The sequence below is a fragment of the Eptatretus burgeri genome, chromosome 4 (assembly GCF_056783735.1).
Source record: "Eptatretus burgeri isolate ZD-2024b chromosome 4, Ebu_testis_v1, whole genome shotgun sequence".
Lineage (NCBI taxonomy): Eukaryota > Metazoa > Chordata > Myxini > Myxiniformes > Myxinidae > Eptatretus > Eptatretus burgeri.
In genome coordinates, this window is record NC_140964.1 from 112322023 (window position 1) to 112345059 (window position 23037).

Consider the following 23037-nt stretch of genomic DNA (forward strand, 5'->3'; position numbering starts at 1 on the left):
TGGAGGTTGGTGGAGGGAGTGCGGTGGTGCTGGCCACTTGGAAGGCGGGCTCGGACCTACCTACCTGTCTCCCTCCCAACCTATCGCCTTTGCCTGTCACTGTACATACCCACTCCCTTAATTTGTCAAACCCCAATTTAGCCCCAACTTATTTTTTTATTATTATTATTTTTTTTCTTTAACTTCCCCACTATAAATCGTCCCCTAACCCCCTTTATCGTCTTTGTTCGGCTAACCTATCCTGTCACCAAGCCTACTCCCAACCCCTATGTTCCCTTCCCGGAGGGGAATAAGGGAGAGCTAACGTCCTGTGTCGAGGCCCAACGAAGCCTCAGAATGGCCTCCCCAGAGTTCGGCGATCTATAACCAAAGTGGGTCCAGCGGCCCACAACGACAGCGAGGGGATGGATGGTGCGGAGGGGTACACTTCCTAATCTACCCTATCCATTTAACTGTTAAACTACCCCGGGGCTTTCAACAAGCGTCTCTCGCTTAAACTATTGGTTCTATAAACCCAGATTCCCGTCGCCTGTGTTGGTGTCCTCACAATTTCGGGCCTCGCCCCCCAATTTTCTCTCCGTGCCCTCACACGGTCTCCTGGCTGGGACACGTGGCTCCCTTTGGCAGGCACGACCCTCTGCCGAATCTCCCGCTATGGCACCCCCGGGCACTACACTGCCTCCGAGCCTACCAGCTCCCTAACACCGGGGAGTGCCCCCCATGGCACCTCCCCTGAAACGCACACGTGGCAGGCCGGCCTCCCGGGCCCCTTTCCGAGGGTCACCCGTGCCCACAACACTGCCCACGCGGCTAATGGCGCCCCGGGCCCCCGCACCAAGCAGGCGCACATGTGCCCACTACTCTATCCCGGCCCCCCATGGGCCCATGGCCTACCGCGGCCGACTAGCCTGGTGCCCGGGGTACCCACTCAGCGATACTCACCTTTCGCAGCCACGCTCCCAAGCCTGTCAACAGGGCTCCTGCACCCCTCCAAACGGGTTTCGAGCCTACACACCCACCAACAACAAAACGACCTCCATTTTTCAATTTGACTAACCCCCTAACTCACTTTATACTGACCCCGGGGTCCCTTGGGCGGGAGTCACTCCTCCCCCCAATCACTCATCGCACCATGCATTCCCCATTCACTCCATACACACAGACCCGCTGGCCTCACTCACTCACCAAGCACATGCTTCCACTTCACTCACCAACTCTTCAACACACTCACCGCTGAACTCTGCCATCCTTCTATCTGCATCCCCTAACTCGTGCTCCCACGTCGTCCCTTATACTACAGCACGTTCCTTTTAACCTATGTAGCTAAACTACGTCCCCTCTACACATCCACTGTCTGTCACTGTCTTCTAACTCAAAAAAAATCATTTTATTTCCCAACCTAAATCTGGCTACAATCCCTCTAACTAATCCATTCCACGGACTCCATGAGGACTTACCCCTGCCCCATGAAGTCGGTCTAACTAAGCTAACCCTTCCCCCTAACTAGTTTCCATCCTGTGCCCTGGTCAAGGGGGTCTTCCACCCCTTGCCCAGGAATCCTGTGCACCCGAAAGTGAGGCTTGTTTTTTTTTTTTTTTTTTTTCATGCGCAGCACCTGCGCGGCAACTCGCGCACTTTGCACCTGCCCGTGACGTCATGCAGCTGCACGTGTACCTCGTCCCTCCTTGGACGGTACCATCCGGCAGAGATACCCCTCCTGCCGGATTCCAACCACACGTGCAGCCATGACGTCACCGTGCGCAAAAAAAAAACACAAGCCCCACGTCTCGAGGGGTTCCCCACGCGAACACATGTGCTTTGCCCGTTGGAGCTTAACACACACGATCGCGTGGAGAACCCGTCCGGTCCAAATCCATTTACCTGCCTAAACTTTGTCCGTCCGCGGGATCGGCAAATCCACCGCGTGCGTTTCCGGACCGGGACTTCACTCTCGCAAGCGAGCACGTGGTGGTCTCGTGCGTTGCACAGCACGAACCGCGTGCTCACTGCTGGGTGAACCCGGCACGGTCCCCGAAACGACCACAGCCGCTACTCGGCTTTCGTTTCTCCCATGTCGCAGTCTCCGTCTCCATTCAACCCACGCACACCTGCGTGTTACGACGCACACGGTCCACTCCATCACATTCACACCGGGAGACGCGGCTGCGTGCTCCCGCATGCCAACCGACATCTCCCTCTCATACCGCTCTCTCACACACACGGTCTCCCTTGCACACAGCGACCTTGCACACGGCCGTTCACTCACGCGTGCGGGGGAACTCACCCGCGGTGCCTCACTCGCACTCCGTGCCTCATCCACACACGCGGGGGCACTCAACCGCGGTGCCTCATCCACACTCCGTGCCTCATCCACACACGGCGTGCTGGGAAGCACGTACACCGGCACAATCGCCACCACACCACTCACACACGGGGTCGCTTCCACACACGGGGACGCACTCACACCTTGCACCACACACACAGGGACAACCACACTGGGGATTCGTGTCCCCACGGGGGTCTCCGGGGCCTCTATACCCCCCAAGCTCTCCAAGCACCCGTTCACAGCACTCGTCCCCTCAACCTCGCAAAACACGACCGAACTCACCTGGTCGTGACTCACCTCAAGGGGGCATACTCCCTCCCCTCGTTCCTGGAGGAGGCCACCCAGGTGCTCGCACTGGGTCCCGACACGCTCCGCGAGCTCACCCCCATTATCCTCCACTACCTCCGTGTGTGTGTGTGCGCGTCACTTACCCCGTCTTCATCGTGTTGTCTCTCCTCTATTTTTTCTGTTTCCCGTGTCTCTATACATTTATAAATTTCTGTTGTCCCTCCTGTCTATTAGTCTCCGCTTCTTTCTGTCGTCTTTCCCTTATCTTTAAGTAGGTCAACCTTGCTTTCTCTTGAAGTCGCTCCCGTCCTTCCCTGTTTTTCACTCCTTGCTCTTTCACGATCTCCGCGTACCTCATCCTTGCTTTCCGTATTAATTGTTCTTTTCTCTCCCTCCCAATTACTTTCACCTCGTCTCTTGTCTCCCGAATTATTTTCTTACCCGCCTCCACCGCGGGCCTGTCAGCCGTTGCACCCCCTTCCAGCTCGTTTGCTCCCACACGTGGAGTCGCCATTTTGAGCTCCCTGCTAACGGCCTTCATGCCCGCCTGCAGGCATCGGCCCATGTTCTGCGTCTCACCCCGTAGTTCTTTCATTTCTTTTTTCATTTGCTGTGTATTCGCATCCATCGTCGTTTTCACTTCATTCATATTCGCATCCATTTTTTCGATCATTTTCGCATTCATCTTTTCGTTCATTGCCGCCAGCATGGCGCATAGCTGGGCCATGTCGGATGCACTCAGCTGAGCCGTTTCGGCAAGGTTTGGGGAAGGGTTTTGGTGGAGAGGGGGGGGGGAGGTGTCATACACTGCGGCCGCTGCCGCACCCATTTCGGGCTCTGGGTTCAGTTGGGCGAGTCCGTGTTCCTGCACAATCAACATTTCCTGCTCGGGGATTCCATCCTGGACCATGGATTCCACACATTCTACATCCATTTCTAATACCCCCGGCTCCCGCTCGCCTTGAGACGCCATCTTGCTTCTCTTAAAGGGTTAATTTGCTCGCTCGTAATTTGGAGGGAATCGGGGGTCGCTTCTCTCACCCCTGGACCGATTCCAGTGAATTTAGCCGGAGACAGGAGAGCCCGTTTTCCTGTTCTCCGATACCAGTGCCGCGAGGAGGGCGATGGATTTGTATCGCACGACCTGACACCAGTGTTGCGGTATCGCGCCCGCCGGCGTGCTGACGGCCACGTAACTCGAATCGCGGCACGTCGCCCACCGGACGGACAATCCAGTCGTGACCCTCTCGGACTAACGCCGGGAACCAGTCACGGGTGGACCTTTCGGTCTCACCGCGATCGAGCCAATCAGCCCCCGCGTGGGATAGGGTTGCTCGCCAAATTCGACCTACCTAAGTACCCACGCGGAGGGTAGACCGGGCGATCGCACCTCGCCGCAGGTCGACTTCGGACACGGGCCACTTAAGCGACCCGTTCCGTACTATCGGGATAACCGAGCGGTGTTATCGTCGACCTCGACGGTTCGATTAATTATCGGGCGTATTCAGCCCACTACCAACCCTTTACATGAAGCAAGATGAGGATTCAAAGAAAGAAATGACGAAGCGAAGCGGGAAACAGTTCAACACAAAGCACATTTATTCGCGGCACACGGGAGCACACATATACAATTCCACCAAATGCACACAGAAAAGACACAATGTAATTTACACAAAAAGCAAATGTAAAAGCGAAAACACAATGCAGAGCTAATACCGACTACCGAGCACACGGCAACACTTATACAATTCTACTTCACAGACGGCGCCGACAACACATACCCAAAACCAAGGAAAAGAATACCCTCAAGGATGAGGCGGGCCTGAGGCCGAGACCGGGTCGCGCCTACCCGTCTGGTGATGAGACGCGGAGCGGCGATGGTGCCTCAACTCCGCGGGCCTCGCGGACAGTGTCTGGTAGGGGGTGGGAAAGGGGCCCCCTTGGTCGCACTATCTCAGCGCGGTGGGAAACAGGAGGGGGTTGCTGATGCTCGGGGTATAGAGGATTTTTATTATCCCGCGACGAGCGTCTCCACCTCGGCCAGGTCGCGCTGTCGGCCTGCCTGGGGTGCAGCTCCCGACGCGAGCACCCCCTCGTCTGGTGTCGCTGCCTTTCCACAGCTCCGTCCCCTCCGTTCCGACTCCAACGCACACGACGACCAGCTCCTTCTTGCCAACTCCACCGCCCGCGAAGTCTTGACTCTCTGTTTCCGACTCTCCTACTCTCCGCCTCTCGACTCTCCTACTCTCCGCCTTTGGACTCTCTGGACTGACGAACACGGTCCTTTTATCAGCCCCGTAGCTTCGCCCTCTCATCTTTGACCCCCTCCCTTCGACCTTTCACCTCGCTCCCCATTGGCCCGAGAAAAAGTGGGCGTGAAGGCTTTTTGATCCATAAATTTGCATATATCGATCGCCCTGGGGGCGGGGCCAATTCGCCCCTTGCTCACCGATTGGACGGCAAAAAGTGGGCGTGTGTCGTTTTTGATCCGTTTTTGAAGCACAAAATCCGTGATTTTGTACACGCTGTTCGGCGCGCGCCCTGCACGAGTCCAACACCGGTACCCACAGCGGGGCAAGAACGGTGGCGATGCGACGGTTGCGAGGTGTGACGGGAAGGTCGTGGCGGTTGTGGTGAAGCGGCGTTGTGGTTGGTGGTTGATGTTGTGGTTGTGGTGGTAATCATGGCGGTTGGTCCAAAATAAAGATAGCAAAAGAAAAACGGCTATCCTGAAGAGTCGCAGCACGCATAAATGACATGTATTCCCACTAGACAACGGGTTTGGGCCTAACTACACATGTACTTACCGAGATACCTCACCTAAGGGACCTGAATGGTGGTTTGCGAATTTGGTAACCACAACAATATATATATATATATATATATATATATATATATATATATATATATATATATATATATATATATATATATATATATATATATATATATATATATATATATATATATATATATATATATATATATATATATATATATTGAGAACGAGAACACACGGAAAGTGTTTCGCAGGCCTGTTCAGGACTTCCTGGTTTTGGGCCTGCTTTACGACTTGCTGTGTTTCTTCGCTGAATACTTCGTTCATATTAATCTTTTGTTTCCCTCCACTTGCTTTGTTTGCTTGTGGCAGGTTTGCTTTTTGATAATTTGAGGTGGTTACTGCTTTTTGCAGAACCTTCTTTTTGGGTTTGTTTGGTTAAACACATGGCTGGTCAGACGACGACCAGTCATGGGTGCGATGAAGCGTTATCGCGGAAGCATGGGCTGTGTTTTGTTCCGCCGGAAAACGTCATTATGGACGATGTTCTCCTCGCGGTTGGAGAAATAATAGGCGTAAAGAACATTAGAGCAGCATCCCGAATGAGCCACAAAGTTGTCGTCTTGGTGTCACAAACGCACTTTGCAGACATTGTTGTGTAAAGAGGGTTGGTACTGGGAGATGACCAGACTTTCATTCTGGTGTCATCAATGGACACAGCAGCGACAAAAATAATAAGTAATTGCCCACCCTTCATATCAAATGAAATACTGGTTCAGAAGCTCGGTGAACATGGTACTGTGGTGTCCAGAGTAATTTCTGTTCCCCTCCGTACCAGGAATGAAAACTTAAAACGCATTGCATCGTTTAAACGGTTTTGCTTTGTTGTTTTAAAAGATGGTGTGATGCAACTAAGTGTGTCTTTTAACCTGAAATTAGACGGACATGAATATCGGGTTTTTGCAGTAACGGAAACTTTAATCTGTTATGGATGTGGATCGCACGGTCATACTCGGAATTATTGTCCGAATGCAAAAAGAACGTATGCTGCTGCAGCTGGGTAAACATCCACCCCCCCCCCCCCCCCACCGTCCATTAATGTTCGGGGAGACCCAACAGATGAGTCACCTATAGTGCAGGAATCTGCCTCAGAATGTCAAGGTGCAGCAAAAGGTGGGAATGATAAGGACAGTATGGTTAAACCTTGTGATGACAACAACCTAAATGAAATGGGAGAGAAGGTGCAAACTCCAGAGGATTTAAATTGCATTGAGGAACAAATGATGGACACAAGCTTGAGAAAGAGTCTGAAACACTCCCTCTTAAGCATTGAAAATAAATATAAGGGAGATAAAGTGCTGATAGTGCAAAACGCTGGTACCTCGAGTGAGCTTGGTCATCCTGCACCAAGGGAGCAAAGTAGTGAGGAGTTGGTGGAAGATGTGACTCCGCCACTGGTTCACGTTAAATGGTTTCAGGATCATACTTGTACATGTGAAGGTGAACAACTTTTTCAGAGTGATGATGACCAAAATAAGACACAGAACGTTAAGAATGACTACCCCTTACCCCCCAATGTAATAAGGGTTGAACATAAAGAGGAGAATAACCCCCAAGTTGACAACAGTGATGGGGCAAGTCTCCCTATTCAATCTCTACAGAGAGATTCTTTAGACCATGGAAAAATGGAGGTAGTGGTGGCTGAGTCACAACCAAGCTACATTGAGGATGTAGATGTAGAGGCTTGTGTTTCTTGTGATGCATTGTGTGCATCGCAGGAAGAAGAAAGAGAGTCAAATGTATCGAAAGAAAATATTATTTGCTTTTTAAATGAAACCTTCAGGTAGCGAAATGTGCAGATCAAAGATCATTTTCCCAATATCAAGGCGTTTATCACCACTGCAAAACAAATGGTGCAAGAAAACTCAACAGAGATTTCTGAACCTCAGTTCCAGAGACTCAGGAAAGCTTTGACAAAAGCGAAAAAAGAAATCCAGGTAGAAGTAGACTGAGTGCTTAGAATCTTAACGATGGTTTTGCACATCGCATCTTTTAATATAAATGCGGGTCGGGCCCCATTAAGGAGGGTTCAAACAATTCAAGCTTGTGAGAGCTTGAAAGCAGATATAATCCTCCTACAAGAAACTCACACTACAAACACCCTAGTAGCCGAATGGGGAAGACTCTTTAAAGGTCAATGGTTTTTAAGTGGGTTTCCTACACCAAAAGCAGGTGTTGCGATTTGTTTAAGCCATAAAATTTGTGCACAGCAACTTTTTTTAAGGAAATATATAGAGGGCATCTTATCTCTATGGATTTTGTTTGCAATAAACAAAAGATAATTGTTGTAAATGTTTACGTGCCAAGTGATCCTAATGAAAGGAAAAAAAAATTCAATTCTAAAAGATTTTATTAAGGACTTGGAGTCAACCGCATTTATATGTATTGCTGGAGATTTTAATTGTACTGTCTGTTCCTCACTCGAAAGAACTAGTCATGAACCCCATGCTGCCTCAACCAAAATTCGAGAAAGCATCATCAAACAGTATGAACTTAAAGACGTGTGGAGAGTACAGCATCCACAATTGAAATGCTATACATGGTGTATATGTCATGATGGAGCTGTATCAAGAGCAAAACTAGACAGAATATATGTAAATGAAGTAATGTCAAATGTGGTGTTGAAGTCTCAAATTGTTCCTGCCGGTTTCACGGATCATGACCTCGTCATGATGTCCTTTAACATACCGGATCTAGCATGTGGAAGTGCCTATTAGTCATTTAATACAAGTCCGTTAAATGATAAATTTTTCAAACAATCTTTTCGAGATGTATGGGGGAAAATTCGCTCATCCAAGTTTGAACATGCTAACTTGCGGGTGTGGTGGGATCTTGCAAACTCCCAGATTAAAACCTTCTGTCAGCAGTATAGATCTTTTCGTTCGAGAACGCACTCATTGTCAATTGATTTGTTTAGAACTCAAATTGTAGCTCTAGAACAGAAGACAGATGGTGGAAAGGGCTCTTATGACAAAGAGTTGTGGGAAAAAGAGAGCTTTATTAACTGAAATGGTGAAACAACAAGCTATGGGCACCTTGGTGAGGATGAGGATGGGTTATCTGACCTTGGATATGCCAAACAAAGATTTATTTAAATTGGAGAATAATATTAAAAAGTCTCAACAAATTCATGGGCTGTGTGCATTAAATGGATCCCTAATGACGTCCCAGAAAGGGATCAGGAGTGTCTTGAAGGATTTTTATTCAAATCTATACTTCCCCCAGAATGTGGACAATGAGGAAATTCAAGAATTGATTGTGGAGCTTCCACAATTAGAAGGAAATCAGCAACAACTTCTTGATTCCTCAATCACGGCTGAAGAACTTGAAGCAGCCATGCGGAGTTTAAAAAATTGAAACGTCTCCGGAATAGATGGCCTACCCACAGAATTTTACAAAGTTTTTTTTGAACTTTGGTCGGACCAGACTTGCTTCATGTCCTTGAAGAGTGTATACGTGTTGGAGAAATGCCATTATCTTGAAAGAGGGCAGTTGTATGTTTGCTGCCAAAAGATGGGAACTCTCAACAGATTGAAAATTGGAGGCCTGTGTCATCACTTTGTTCTGACTATAAGATTTTTTTAAAGTTCTCACCAGTCGCATGAAAAATGTAATTGCTTGGGTAATTAATCCAGATCAGACTTACTGTGTGCCTGGAAGGTGGTCCATTTATGATAATATTTTTCTGGTAAGGGATAGCATTTCCTGTAATAATACCTTGTGTGACAATTTTGGGTTGTTGTCTATTGATCAAGCAAAGGCATTCGATCGTGTTGACCATCAGTACTTGTTTTCTGTTCTTAAGGGGATGCGTTTTGGAGAAAAATTTATTTCTTATGTTAAACTTTTGTATAATGATACGTATTGTATTGTGAAAGTAAATAACAGGTTATGCCCCCTCCCCCCTTTCCCTTTCCAAAGGGGTATTCGTCAAGGCTGTCCCCTTTCAGGATTTCTGTATGCAATTGCCCTTGAACCACTTCTGGCATCTATTAGGCAGCGAATGCCACAGGACAGGGTGGGGGGGGGGGTGGGTTGTAGAATGTCCGAATTTTGTTGTCACGGATTATGCCGATAATGTCTGTATTTTAATTAGAGATCAAAACAGTATCTCTGTTCTTCAAAGGTGTTTGGAAAAATTCTCTGCAGCCTCCTCAAGTGAGGTAAATTGGAGCAAAAGATTAGGGCTATGGTGTTGTAAAAATAGTATATCTTCCCCAATACAGACACCTTCACTGCCAGAGAACCTAACCTGGAGGGCAGTTGGAGTCAAATACCTCGGAATCTATTTTGGAAATAGAGAAATGGAATTGAAGAATTGGGAATGAATGCTGGAACAAGTTACGAGTCAGTTAAAAAAATGGGAAGGATTACTCAGGTCGCTTTCATACAGAGGATGCACTTTGGTTATTAATAACCTGATAGCAGCTGGACTATGGCACAAAGCTATTGCCTTACAACCACCGAGAGGCTTAATCATCGACATCCAGCGGGTACTGGTAAAGTTTTTCTGGAGTGGTTACCAATGGCTTCGGCCTGCTGTACTGTACCGCCCCCGGAAGGAGGGAGGACAAGGTGTCGTGGACATCAGCAGTCGCATCACGGCTTTTCGCCTGCAGTCTGTGCAAAGACTGTTGTTCAACGAACAGATAGCTTGGCGTCCCTTTGCACACTTCCTGCTGCAACAGGCTGGTGGCTTAAAATATGACCGGCATCTTTTTCGAGTAGACCTGGAGCGCATAAACTATGCCTCACTTCCTGGGTTTTACCGAAGTTTACTGAATGCCTGGAAAGGGTTTGGTGTGCAACACCTGAATGAGGTCTACAATTGCCGAATGTTTCTCCAAGGGCCTTTATTCTACAACACTTTTCTTCTTGGTGTTCCTCATAGTCAGGCCTTGATCAAAAAATTCATACAAGGACAAGTTAACAAGGTGTGTGACCTTAGGGATGTCTCTAAGTCTAAATGGAGATCTGCAAGGTCAGTTGCAGACAAGCTTGGCATTAGATCCATCCGGCTCGTGGACCAAACTGTATGGATTGTGGTGAGGACATTTAGACAGTTAAATATTGGTTGGGAAGGTGTCGATATTGGGGAAGATCTTTGGATGACCTTTCCTGAAATGAAAGTGTTTTCTGCTGCCCAGTCAAATACTGAAGATCTTCTCCCCTTTCATTTAGTAACTAAGACTGGGATCCGAGACCTCTCTCGAACGAAGCAATGTTTCTCCCCATCGGGGCTAACACGCATAGTTTTGTGGGGTGAGAAGTTAGGGTCCGGGTCTCCCTCTGCTCCTCTGTGGGCCAAGTTGTACAGGTTACCCATACATGGCCTTTTGGATGATATACAGTGGAGGCTAGTACATGGGGCACTCCCATCCAACACCTTTGTACATCATTTTAATAGCTCCATATCGATCACATGTCCCTTCTGTGAGCAAGAAGAGGATCTGTTCCATACATACGTGACGTGTGAAAGACTTACCCCTCCTTTTTTCCTTGCTTATTCACCTCTTTCATAATTTGTCTTTTTCTTTTACATTACACATGTTTATTTTTGGGGTGCCTCATAGCCCCTCATGTAGAGATGCTGGTGCTGTTTTTGAATTTTCTGGTGGCTGTAGCAAAATACGCCATTTATAAGTCAAGGAAAATGAAGATTGAAAATGACGATGATGTTGATAATGTAACTATTTTCAAAGGTTTTGTTGTAGCGAGACTAAAACTGGAATTTAAACATTATAAAAATAATGACAATGTTAAGCTTTTTGAGAGAAAATGGTTTATTGGTGGAGCTGTATGTCTGGTGGATCAACTTAATTTGGTGGTCACTCTTTGATTTGAATCTTTTTTTCGGATATGCAAAGATGTGTTTTTTTTTTTGTGTTTCCCAAATGAATGAATTACCTGTTTTTTTTCTTGCTATTGTGAAATAAAGTTTCAAATTCAATTCTTTCTCTTTCTCTTTCTCTTTCTCTTTCTCTTTCTCTTTCTCTTTCTCTTTCTCTTTCTCTTTCTCTTTCTCTTTCTCTTTCTCTTTCTCTTTCTCTTTCTCTTTCTCTTTCTCTTTCTCTTTCTTTTTCTCTTTCTCTTTCTCTTTCTCTTTCTCTTTCTCTTTCTCTTTCTCTTTCTCTCTCTCTATGTGTCTCTCTCTGTGTCTCTCTCTGTGTCTCTCTCTGTGTCTCTCTCTGTGTCTCTCTGTGTCTCTCTCTGTGTCTCTCTCTGTGTCTCTCTCTGTGTCTCTGTGTCTCTCTCTGTGTCTCTGTCTGTGTCTCTGTCTGTGTCTCTGTGTCTCTGTGTCTCTGTCTCTCTGTCTCTCTGTCTCTCTGTCTCTCTGTCTCTCTGTCTCTCTGTCTCTCCTTCAAAGGATCTCATTTGCTTTGATGTTAATAAACACGGTTAGCTGACCAAGGTTGCTTAACACTCATTGACGTACAATAATGTGTGTCGATGACCCTCATATGCAATGCAAACCTGTGCAATAATTTGTTTTTAAAATTATCTTGTTGTGCACAGCACAATACAACAATCTTCACCTGCCTTCTGTGAGCCAAGAACACAAGCCTGTTTGCTTGGCAAACGAGCTCGGCCGCGGTCGCGACTGAGTGAAATTAAGCATTTTGAGAAACCTCACGTGTATATTACAGAATGTACGCTTGATTTCTGTTCGTTTGTTCTTGATATTGTGTTTTAAAGGGCACCACTCTTTTTAATTTATTCATTTTTTTATATTTTTTTGTTTGTACATGATCTTTACCTAGATCATTCCACTCTTCTTCTGCATGGCTCTCGGGATGAGTGGTGCCGCGGCCTATATGCTGCGAATAGCTCTCTTCAGTCCTGATTGCAGGTAAGCATTATCTTTGCAAGTTGTCTCCCATGTTTTCTAATTTCTATGGATGTAAACATTGAAGGCCACACTGTGCAAGCTTTGTTTCCTGCCATCTAAACAATTGCTTTGAACTTGAGACACAATAGCCATGATGATGACTGAGGTCTGTATATTAATCTCAAATCCAATCGACGTACTTGCACTTCACTTCCTCCTTTCCCAACAACGCTAACTATGTACTTTTAAAATTCTCTTCACAATATTGGTGATATTTTTCTTGCTGGCTGATTTGTAAATTAGTTGCGTAAATCGATAGTTTTGATCAACAAACCGAGCCATAACAGTGTTCTGACCTGGTGAAATGAAGATGCGATTTGGTGAGGAGTGCTGCAAGGCTTTCACTAAATGAGCTTGATGCGGCCTCCATTCACCTTTTGTTATAGCGATGCACCAATTCACGATTAGTACCGTAAGCAAATCTAGTTTCCTCGTGCTACATTGAAATGACTACACAAATTGAATCCTGTGTTTTCTCCCTGCCCTTTTAAACCACAACCATATTTGGTATTTTTCAGTTACATTCTACAATCTGGTGTAATATGTGAAGAGGTTGCTTTGACCTTTATTAGGCCAAAGGTGTTGTTGAGCTGAATTAGTTTTTGGGGGGCGAATTTGTATATTTTGCTTGTTTGCTTGCTGCAAGCACTCAACCACTATGCAGCATGAATCACAAATGTGAAAACGTAAAGTGAGGGACAATTTAAATATGAAGCTCCTCCAAGTCTTGATTTTCCCACCCCCGGCCCCCTTTCTTATTCTTTTTATTTAATTTTTAATCCTCGTGACCTCATTACACATATGGCTATTTACTCCTGTATACAACACTCTGCTGTGTGTGCAACCTTTCATTTTGTATATTCTCTGCAATCGCTTTTCTGACCAGAATTTGTCAGGGAATGGGGGGTTGTGTGCATGTTGATGAAAATTTTAACATCATAATGCTTAAGAGAGCAAAGCTGTCACAACAAATGTGAGCATCCAAACCGGTATCGTTCATGTTTTTAATACAGTTGCCTCAGTAATTGCTCTTCTTTAAACTTCCCCTAATCTACCCAAGTATTCTAAAGGTCTAAATGATGGGCTCATCCATCCAAAGGTTTCTTTATTTGTTTAAATTTTCTTTTATTATGACAGCTGTTTTGTGATTTTTTTTTAACTTTAAAATGCTCATTAAGTAAAATTTGGTTCTAGAATGTAATGTCATGAAATTGTTGAAGGCTATACATACATATATATATATATATATATATATATGTGTATATATATATATATACATACACACACACACACACACACATATATTGTTGCGGGCTGGGGGTCGGGTGAGAAGACCACCAGGGGGAAAGCTATCTTGGGTTCCCACCAGAGATGATAATCAATGGGGTTTCTGGGATGAACATTCAAATGAATGGGGGAAAAGGGAAAAACGTTCTGACTCAAGCCCCAAAAGCTCAAAATAGGAGACTCATTTTCTCCCCACCTATCCCCTTCCCTCCCATACAAGCAAATGTAAAATTGAGACTTACTGATTAAAGCACTTCTTCCCTTTCATATTTTCATTCCACTCAAAGAGTGAACCAATGAATACTTGTTCATGTTCAATTTCAGGTAATAACTTAATTTTCTCACAACATTCATTTCCATTGAGTATATTCACAAAGAATAACTTGGAACTTGGTTCTTGGTTTAATTGTCTTTGTTGAGCAGAAATGAAATGATAAACTTCTCTTAATGCTCTTAATGACCAGCTCCTGATCCACATATCATTTTGAGATTGTCGTAAATTGTTTTTCCATTGTTCAATTGATAACTATCAAAGTTTTCAGTCCATTCAAGGATATTTATTTATTTCTTTACATCCTCCAACTTATTTGTAATTAAATTTGTCCGCTTATTTGTTTTATCTACTTTTACCCCGGTTATTTCTTCAATAAGACTTATTTGATATTTCTCATGTTCTTGATGTTTCCCATTAAAATACTAAGGCTGATTACATCTCCACTCTTTGGTTTGGTTGTTGCTTGGTTCTATCATTTATAAATCAGTAAAATGATGGCGGTAGCCTGTTACATTTCCCAACCCAATATCTTAACACATACTTATAACCACAAGGGAGACGATTGATTCCATTCTCTAAAATATATCTTTTATCAGCAAAAGCTCCTAATGCTTTCTTATTTACCTCTTCTGTATATAATTGATGTTCATAACTTCTTATTGTATTCATTTTTTCTGTGCTCTTCCTTCTTTAAGGTTAAACAGTTGTGATAATGTTTAAAGTTTATTGTTTCCTTGATTATATTTTTCTTTATTTTCTTTAGCTTCTTATCACACCTTTCAATGTTATTATCAATATACGTAAAAGCATAAGACTGACCTCAATCCTATAAATTCACTCATGACCTTCCCACCCAATTCACCTTTAACTTACCAATATCCTTATTATTCTTTGATGAAAACAACACTTCACCTGACTTATAATTACTTGTATCATATATTTATATATATATATATATATATATATATATATATATATATATATATATATATATATATATATATATATATTATCAATCATATCCTCATATACATCACTTGTCTTAATTTCTAATATAAAACTATCTGTATCCATATATAACAATGGCACATTATCCTTATACTTTGATTGTAAATTATTATCGTAATAGTCATACATTAACGACTTTGACAAGTCAAGAATTGTTGTTCCTATATAAATAGGTTTATCCATTTCAGTACTCTCTTTTTTTCAAACTAGTGCGTGGTCGTACGTGCGTGGACATGCGCGCAAAAAAAAAAAAAATTCAAACTGCGTGCCAGAAACAACAACCACACAGGCCGTTCCTTCACTCTCGCGTGCCCGTATGTGCGTGGCCATACGTGCAAAAAAAAAATAATTCAAACAGCCACACAGGCTGTTCCTTAGCTCATAAACGATGACTGGATTGGGGCATTGTGTTTATCTATAAATGCGCAAAAGAAATCGAGAAATTATTAGAATACATTAAGTAATCACTATCCAGAAGTCCGTATGTTGTAACCCGTAATGGGGAACGCACTCTAACTTGGCCATAACTTGGGAACCACTTGTCCGATTAATTTCAAACCTTGAAAAGGCAAACAAACAGAGATTGCTGGAATTATAGATCGAAGATGGATCCTGTGGGAGCAAAATGCCAAGCAACGTGTCCTGTCATTGGTAACTGAGGATCTCTTCCCCAACGGCCATGCCTCCACAGCAACGTGTCCTGTCATTGGTTTGGTAAATAAATGGCCATAACTTGGGAACCACTTGTCCGATTAATATCAAACCTTGAAAAGGCACATACTCAGGTCCCAAGCAATCTACATTGCAAGTTTCAATTAGATAGAACCAGTGGTTGTCGAGAAACGGCGGTGACACACACACAGACACACACACACACACACACACACACACACACACACACACACACACACACACACACACACACACACACACACACACACACACACACACACACACACACACACACACACACACACACACACACACACACACACACACACACAGACACACAGAGATTGTTGGAATTATAGATAGATGAATAGCACAAAAGTTCTGTGAAAACACCTCTGCTTGCTCAAATCTTTGAAGCCTGTTTCCAAGATGTAGCAAGTCTTATGTTTTGTCGATTCTGAACATTTTCCATAGTCTTTCCAAATACAGCATTATTCATTAATTTATGAAAGTCCTTCTCAAATCTGTTTTTGCTTCTGTTCTCCTTTTTGTATTAAAATCAATCTACTTCTTTAACCAATGACTGTTTAAATTTCAAAATCCTTTGAATTTTCCTCACTCTCAACCCAGCAGATAAATATTGTCTCAAGTTCCTTTGATGTAAAACATAACTTTCTTTATCATTTAATGTAGTGAGTAGTTTTTTCTGTCGATTTACCTTTTATATTAAATGTCTGTTTGTAATAACTTCACCATTCTTTTCTTGGACTTGCACTTATATTCAAAACTAGAAAATGCAATGAAACAAGAAAAAGTATCAAAAAAGAAAAACCTTATGGATGAAGCTTTAGAAAGAAAAGATAAGACCATCTGTAATATGCAAGGAGAAATTTGTATTTTTTTCAACAACCCGAAAGATGTAAATCCTGATGAAATAAAGGATGTTAATATATCAGGTGAAATGACATTTCATTCAATAGCAGTTATGGATCATTTTAAAATTACCTTTAATATAAAAAATGTAGGAGTTGAATCTGTTCATGAAAGAAGTATATAGATATAGATGGAAATGTTTTTTTTCTACAAATTAAATACGAGTCATGATTCAACTTAAGATTTTGAGGATTATGAGTGATGATAGTATCTCTGTTGGAACAGAAGACAGTTATGATACCGAGAGTTTGTGTTCAAACGATAGTTATGAAAGTAGTTTTATAGATGATTATGAAAGTACCGAAGATGAATTTTATTTGAAGAAGTTTTACTTTATAAATATGAATAGTTTACTAGATTTTGAGCCTCTTGAATTTCCTGATTCGCCACATGACAAATTTGAGAATTGTCCTGCGTGTGAAAGACGGGGATTAAACACAGGGTCAAAAGCCTATAAACAATGTATATTCTGTGATTATCTTCTAATTAATGACAATAAAAAATATGAAAAGGAATATATTTCTTTGAGATTTGCACCAAAAATGAATTACTTTACAAGATTGATTCGAGAAATGAATGTAAAGTATGAGGGTGATAATACACCTTTTCTTACAAGAGAAGAGACTGAACATTGACGACCATGTTTCATGGATTTATGATTTATATTATTAACGATTGTCATTTTCAGAGAAATATCGACACAAGATATTGCATAAATAAAATAATGGATTATCTTGAAATTAAACTTATAGACTGATCTCCTATCGCTACTTTCTCCAACATCAACTCATCCTGGGAATTCTTTCAAAGAAACTTGCTCTCCCTCATGCACAGATTTATCCCCTCTCGTCTTCAGTTGTCCTACCCTTCCTCACACCCTTGGTTGACTGAAGATTGTGGCGAGGCAGTTGTCCTGAAACAACTTGCCTTTGCCTCATGGAAAGCAAACCCAACTGAGGGCAATCTCAGTTCCTTCCATAAAGCTCGGAACAAGTGTGTATCTACCCTCAGGAGAGCCAGAAAAAAACATCTTTCTCATCTCAAGTCTGAACTCTCAAACCTCTCTCCCTCCTCAAAATCCAGGTGGCATCTAATCAAATCTGTTTCTGGTGTATGTTCACCCTCCATCCCCTCCCTTACCTCAAATGGCCACACTGCTGATACTGCACATGAAAAAGCTGAATGCCTAAACTCGGTGTTTGCAGCTGAATCTTGTGTTCAAAACCCATCACTTTATCTACCCACTTTACCCAGTCACACCCAACTGTCCCTGGACTCTGTGCCCTTTTCTCCTGACAAGGCGGAGAGCTTGCTGGCAAACCTCGACTCAGATTCTGCAATCGGTCCAGACTGCATCAGCCCACGTGTCCTCAAAGCCTGCTCTTCTGCTCTTGCTCACCCTCTGTCTGTTCTATTCACCCTCTCATTTGCTCAAGGTCATCTGCCATCTGCTTGGAAATCTGCAAACATCACTGCCCTGCACAAAAAAGGTGCAAAAACAGATCCCTGCAACTACAGACCAATCAGCCTTCTCCCAATCATCAGCAAGGTTATGGAATGCATCACCGCTTCAGACATGAAATCCTTCCTCTTCTCCAATGGCTTGATTTCCGATCATCAATTTGGTTTCAGACCAGGTCACTCGACCCTGGACATGCTGCTTCTGCTCTCCCAACAATGGATGGAGGTCCTCAATGCCAGACAGGAAATCCGAGCCGTATCCCTGGACATATCACGTGCTTTTGACACAGTCTGGCACCCTGCCCTACTCACCAAACTCTCTTCCCATGATATCCAAGGCCATCTCCACTCATGGCTCGCAGACTTCCTCTCCTGTCGCAGTCAACTTGTGGCCCTAAATGGAGTTCTTTCATCCCCTCTTCCTGTCCAGGATGGAGTTCCGCAAGGTAGCGTTCTGGGCCCTCTTCTTTTTCTGGTTTTCATCAATGATCTCTCTGACTCTCTGGAAAATCCTCTATATCTCTTTTCTGATGACTCCACCCTCTACTGTACCATCAGTCATCCCTCAGACCGGCAAGCAGCAGCTTCTTCGCTCACTGCTGATCTGGATAAAATCACAAACTGGTCCAACACATGGAACATGTCTTTCAATCGGGACAAATCTCACACTCTCACGATGTCTCTTCGAAAGGACCGTTTAGACCCCCCCCCCCATCCACTTTCTCAACAATCCTCTGGAAGAAGTCCTTTCTTTCAAGCTTCTGGGTCTTACTATCTGCCATGACCTTTCCTGGGAAAGCCACATTTCAAACCTCGCCTCCAAAGCCAGTCGCCGACTGGGAATCCTCCGTCGTGCAAAGTCCTTCCTCGGCCCTCCTGAGCTCCTGACCACTTACAAAGCTTTTGTCCGTAGCCTGATGGAGTACTGCTCTCCCCTCTGGGCTGGTGCTCCTGCCTCCCACCTTTCTCGGCTTCACGCTGTAGAAACCAGGGCATTTTGGATCATCGGCATCTCCCGCAATGAGGCTGAGTCTTTGGGCCTCTCACTCAATCACCGCAGGTTGGTCGGTGGTCTTTCTGTCTTCTACCGTCTCCTCTCCAGCCTTGCCCCCCCTGCTCTCTCTGCGATTTGTCCCCACCACATTTCCACAGGGCGCTCAAGGTCCGCCAACAACCCCCTCTGGTAAAACTACCAAAATCACGAATCGCTGCTCACCTTCACTCTTTCATTCCTCTTTTTTCCTGCCTTTGGAATAAACTCCCTCACTCTATTCTTTCCCATTTCTTCCCTCCAGGCTTTCAAAACAGCTGTTCACCACCACCTCTTATCATCCCCCATCCAAATCCTCGATATTTTCTACCCCCGATAATCCACCCAAGCCCACTTCCTTCAAATTCCCTGCTTTCCTTCCTGAAAGTCCCTGTAATGTCCATCTTCTATTCCCCATGTTCCCTGTCCCATCCCTCTCCCTTCCACAGATCTCCCAATGTGTCTGTTCCCCACTGTTTTGTCCCTCCCACTCCCACCCCTCTGTTCTCAGGCGGCCCACCTTGCTGTGCGTTGTGTGTTAGCTCTCACACGAGCCTCGACAAAGTATACAACCCCCCCCCCCCCAAAAAACCTGAATTTAGGATAAAACAAGGAGTTTCTAAAAAAGCCAAAAAAATTAAATAATCTGTTTTTCAAATACATAAATGAATGATTTTTTTTTACCCATTTGGGAAAATAAGAAAATTTAACAACCATAAAAATTTTCCAAATTCATAAAGATGTCTCGTAGTTGGTTCAAGCGGATATGGAAAAACCTGTTTACTTTTCAGGATGCTCCTTACTCCCAACTTTTTAGATTATGACAATTTAATAATTTTCACAAAGTCAAGTTTTCAACCTGAGTATCAACTACTCTCACAAGGTTTTAATGCTGGTCTTCAAAAAGAAGATGTAATCGGTTTATTTAAACTTCAAAACAAACAAAATGATTACAACATTGAAGATATAATACAACTATTTTGTGATACACAGAGATATAAAAAGAAATCAAAGCCGATAACTTGTATTCTTAGTGATAATACGGATGATATGCCTTCCCCCCAAGATTTGGATAAATAAAAAAAGAACCTCGTTATCTTTGATTGTGTTAATGAGAGAAACCAAACGGTAATGGATAGCTTCTACACAAGAGGGAGACATTGTTCTTGTTATTGTATTTATCTTCGTCAATCATCCTTTCAACTCCCTCGTCGCTCAATGAGAAACAATGCGAATACTTTTATTTTATTCAAGTTAAATTCAATAGATATAACAATTTTTCGTTCTCCATTGTGTAATAAAAAGGAATGTGGGGATATTCTGAAGCACACGACTGAAAAATATAAATATATTGTTGTGAAACAAGATGAGAATCTAAAAGATATATTTTTTATTTTATGAACAATTACAAATATAAATGACAACTATTATTATAAATCTTGTGGGTCAATGTGATTCTGGAAAAAACTTTCATTAATCAAGGTTCTTGAATAGTAGAAATGAAAATATTGTAAATTTTCAAAAAAAAACACCCTGTAATTCGTATTGTATCTCCAACAACCAGAACAATGCATACAGGAGAAGTAGAAGGTGAAGATTATTACTATATTTCAGTGGAGGAACATATGCGATTGAGGAATGAAGGCCAAATATTTGAGGAGGTCTCTTGGTACAACAAAATATTCACATTGTAAGAGTGAGTTCAAGAAACTGAAATCTGGTGGTCTTGGGATATTAGAAACTAATCCAGAAGGAAGATTTTATGATTTGGTTTTGATGTTGATGAAGCAACTCAATGAAAATGTGTGAAAAGCAGACATACAAGTATAAGTGAAGAAGAAATTACAACTCGTATTAATGTTAATGAAGAATTTTATGAAATATTTAAAGAAAATGATTTATTTGAACACATCTACTTTAATGATGAAGAAAAGGAAAATTTCCCTGTTGACTTTTGTAATTAAATGAATGATATTTTCCGATAAATAAATGGAAGCGAAAGAAAGAGGAAGAAGATTTAGTAACCATCAAAAGTTGGTTTCAAAAGTTGTAAAACAACAGGAAGACATAAAGAAGAAACACAGACAGAAACTAATGGGCGAAGAAGCACTTGAATGAAAACAAGAGATTTTTTTTTTAAACCACTTTTAAAAACATTCCAAGATAAAATTATAGATGCTTCCACAGTTCCCACAATCGAATATACTCCTAAAAAAGTTCAAATGTTAAAAGATTTCAGTCAAATGATGGAGGAAGAATGAGAGCAGATAGGACAAGTAGAATATGATGATGAAGGATTATTTCAACAACTGGAAGAGATTAATCAACCCCCTGATTATATTGTGAAGGCTCTTCAAAACAATGAATATTCAGCGGATTCAAAAACCAAAGCAGGACTCATTCCAACAGAACAACCTGCAATATTTCATCTTGTTCAAGAAAAGGGATTGATATTTAATGATGAATTAAGGTTCTTGGGTTCTGCTCGACCCCCTGTTAAACTAACTCTGAGATTAATGTTTCTTCTATCAAACTATGGAAAACAAGGTTCAACTGTGAGCGATGAATCAAAGTGTTTTGATAAACCATTGGATATGAAAAATAAGGATGATAGAGAATATATTGATCTGCTGGACTCTCTTAATGATAGCGTTAGTCTATCTGTTAAAAGTAGGCAGAATGAGAAGGAGAAACACATTATTCAGGTTTTAAGTAGGCTTGGTTCAGCTGTTAGTTTTCTTCCAAATGACCCATCACAATTAGTTAATAGACTGTTATTGCTGTTCGGTAGTAAGAAGGCTGGAAATAGCAATTGTTTTCATGAAGCATCAGCCATTTTAGACCAGTTGATGAACATGAAAATAATTAATAAATGTCAATACAAAGACATTTTATGCCATTTTAAATAAGATGAGAAGCACAATCCTTAGTTCTTATTTCACAACAAGCGACCACACATCTTCATTCCCATACCCACTACAACTTGATGCAACAAAAGGATATGAGGCATCTTTATTGTCCATGGAAACTTATAATACTGTTGCGAATTCGCGCCCGCCGGCGTGCGATCAGCCACGTAATTCTAATCGCGGCACGTCGCCCACCGGACGGACAATTCAGTCGTGACCCTCCGGGAACTATCGCCCGGAGCCAGTTACGGGTGGGGGTTTAACCTCACCATGATCGTGCCAATTGCCCACCCGTGCAGGATAAGGTTGCTCGCCAAATTCGATCTCCCTAAGTACCTGCGCGAGTGGTCGACCGGGCGATCGTACCACGCCACAGGCCGACTCTGGACACGAACCGCTTAAGCGGTTTGTTCCATATTACAGGGATAACTGAGCGGAGTTCTCGTTGGCCTTGACGGTTCCGATTTATTACCGTGCGTTTTAAACCCACGACGAATCTCTTACGCGATGCAGGATGGAGAGTCAATAAAAAGGAAGGAGATGAAGCAGAGCGGGAACAGTTCAACAAGCAAGCATTTTATTCACCCACACACAGACAAGCACGTATATACAGCCATACAAAATTGCACAAAAGCAAATGCAGAGTTAAAACCGACTCTACGCGTGCACACGGCAACACTTATGCAGTTTTACTTGAAAGACGGTGCCACCACAAGCATTCACGCAAAAAGCAAAGAAAGAAAGCCACCCTCACAGGCAAGGAGGCAGACAGGCCCGTGACCAAATGAACGTGGATCCCGGAAGATCGGCCAGGTCCACAAGACCGGGGAGGTCTTACCCGCGTCCTCGTGACGCGATGGCGGGCAAGCCGTAATGTTCGCGCAGCTGCGCCCCGACTCCGTGCCCTGGCGTGGTCGGCGAGTCCTCTCCGGCATGCTCCACACGAGCGGTCCCGTTGGCACCACATTTAGGGTGGGGGGGGAACGTGGCCCCCCCTGAGCACTATCTCAGCGCGAATGGGGGGTGGGAAATCGTTGATGCTCAAGGAGAGGGGTATGGCTGGCCGGCCTGGATCTCACGACGAGTCGAGCGACCCCCACACCGCGACCTCGTCGCCGTCC

The 23037-nt window shown here is 43.5% G+C and overlaps 1 protein-coding gene across 3 annotated transcripts in view; it reads left to right on the forward strand.

The window, feature by feature from the left end:
- The window catches only part of LOC147028907 (cytochrome c oxidase subunit FA4-like), a 164688-nt gene that overhangs the window by 90128 nt on the left and 51523 nt on the right, over window positions 1–23037 (forward strand). For all 3 annotated transcript variants that reach the window (XM_085879739.1, XM_085879742.1, XM_085879741.1), the window contains one exon: window positions 12215–12303. In XM_085879739.1, coding sequence (XP_085735865.1) covers window positions 12215–12303 — 89 coding nt within the window. The remainder of the gene's footprint in view (window positions 1–12214; window positions 12304–23037) is intronic.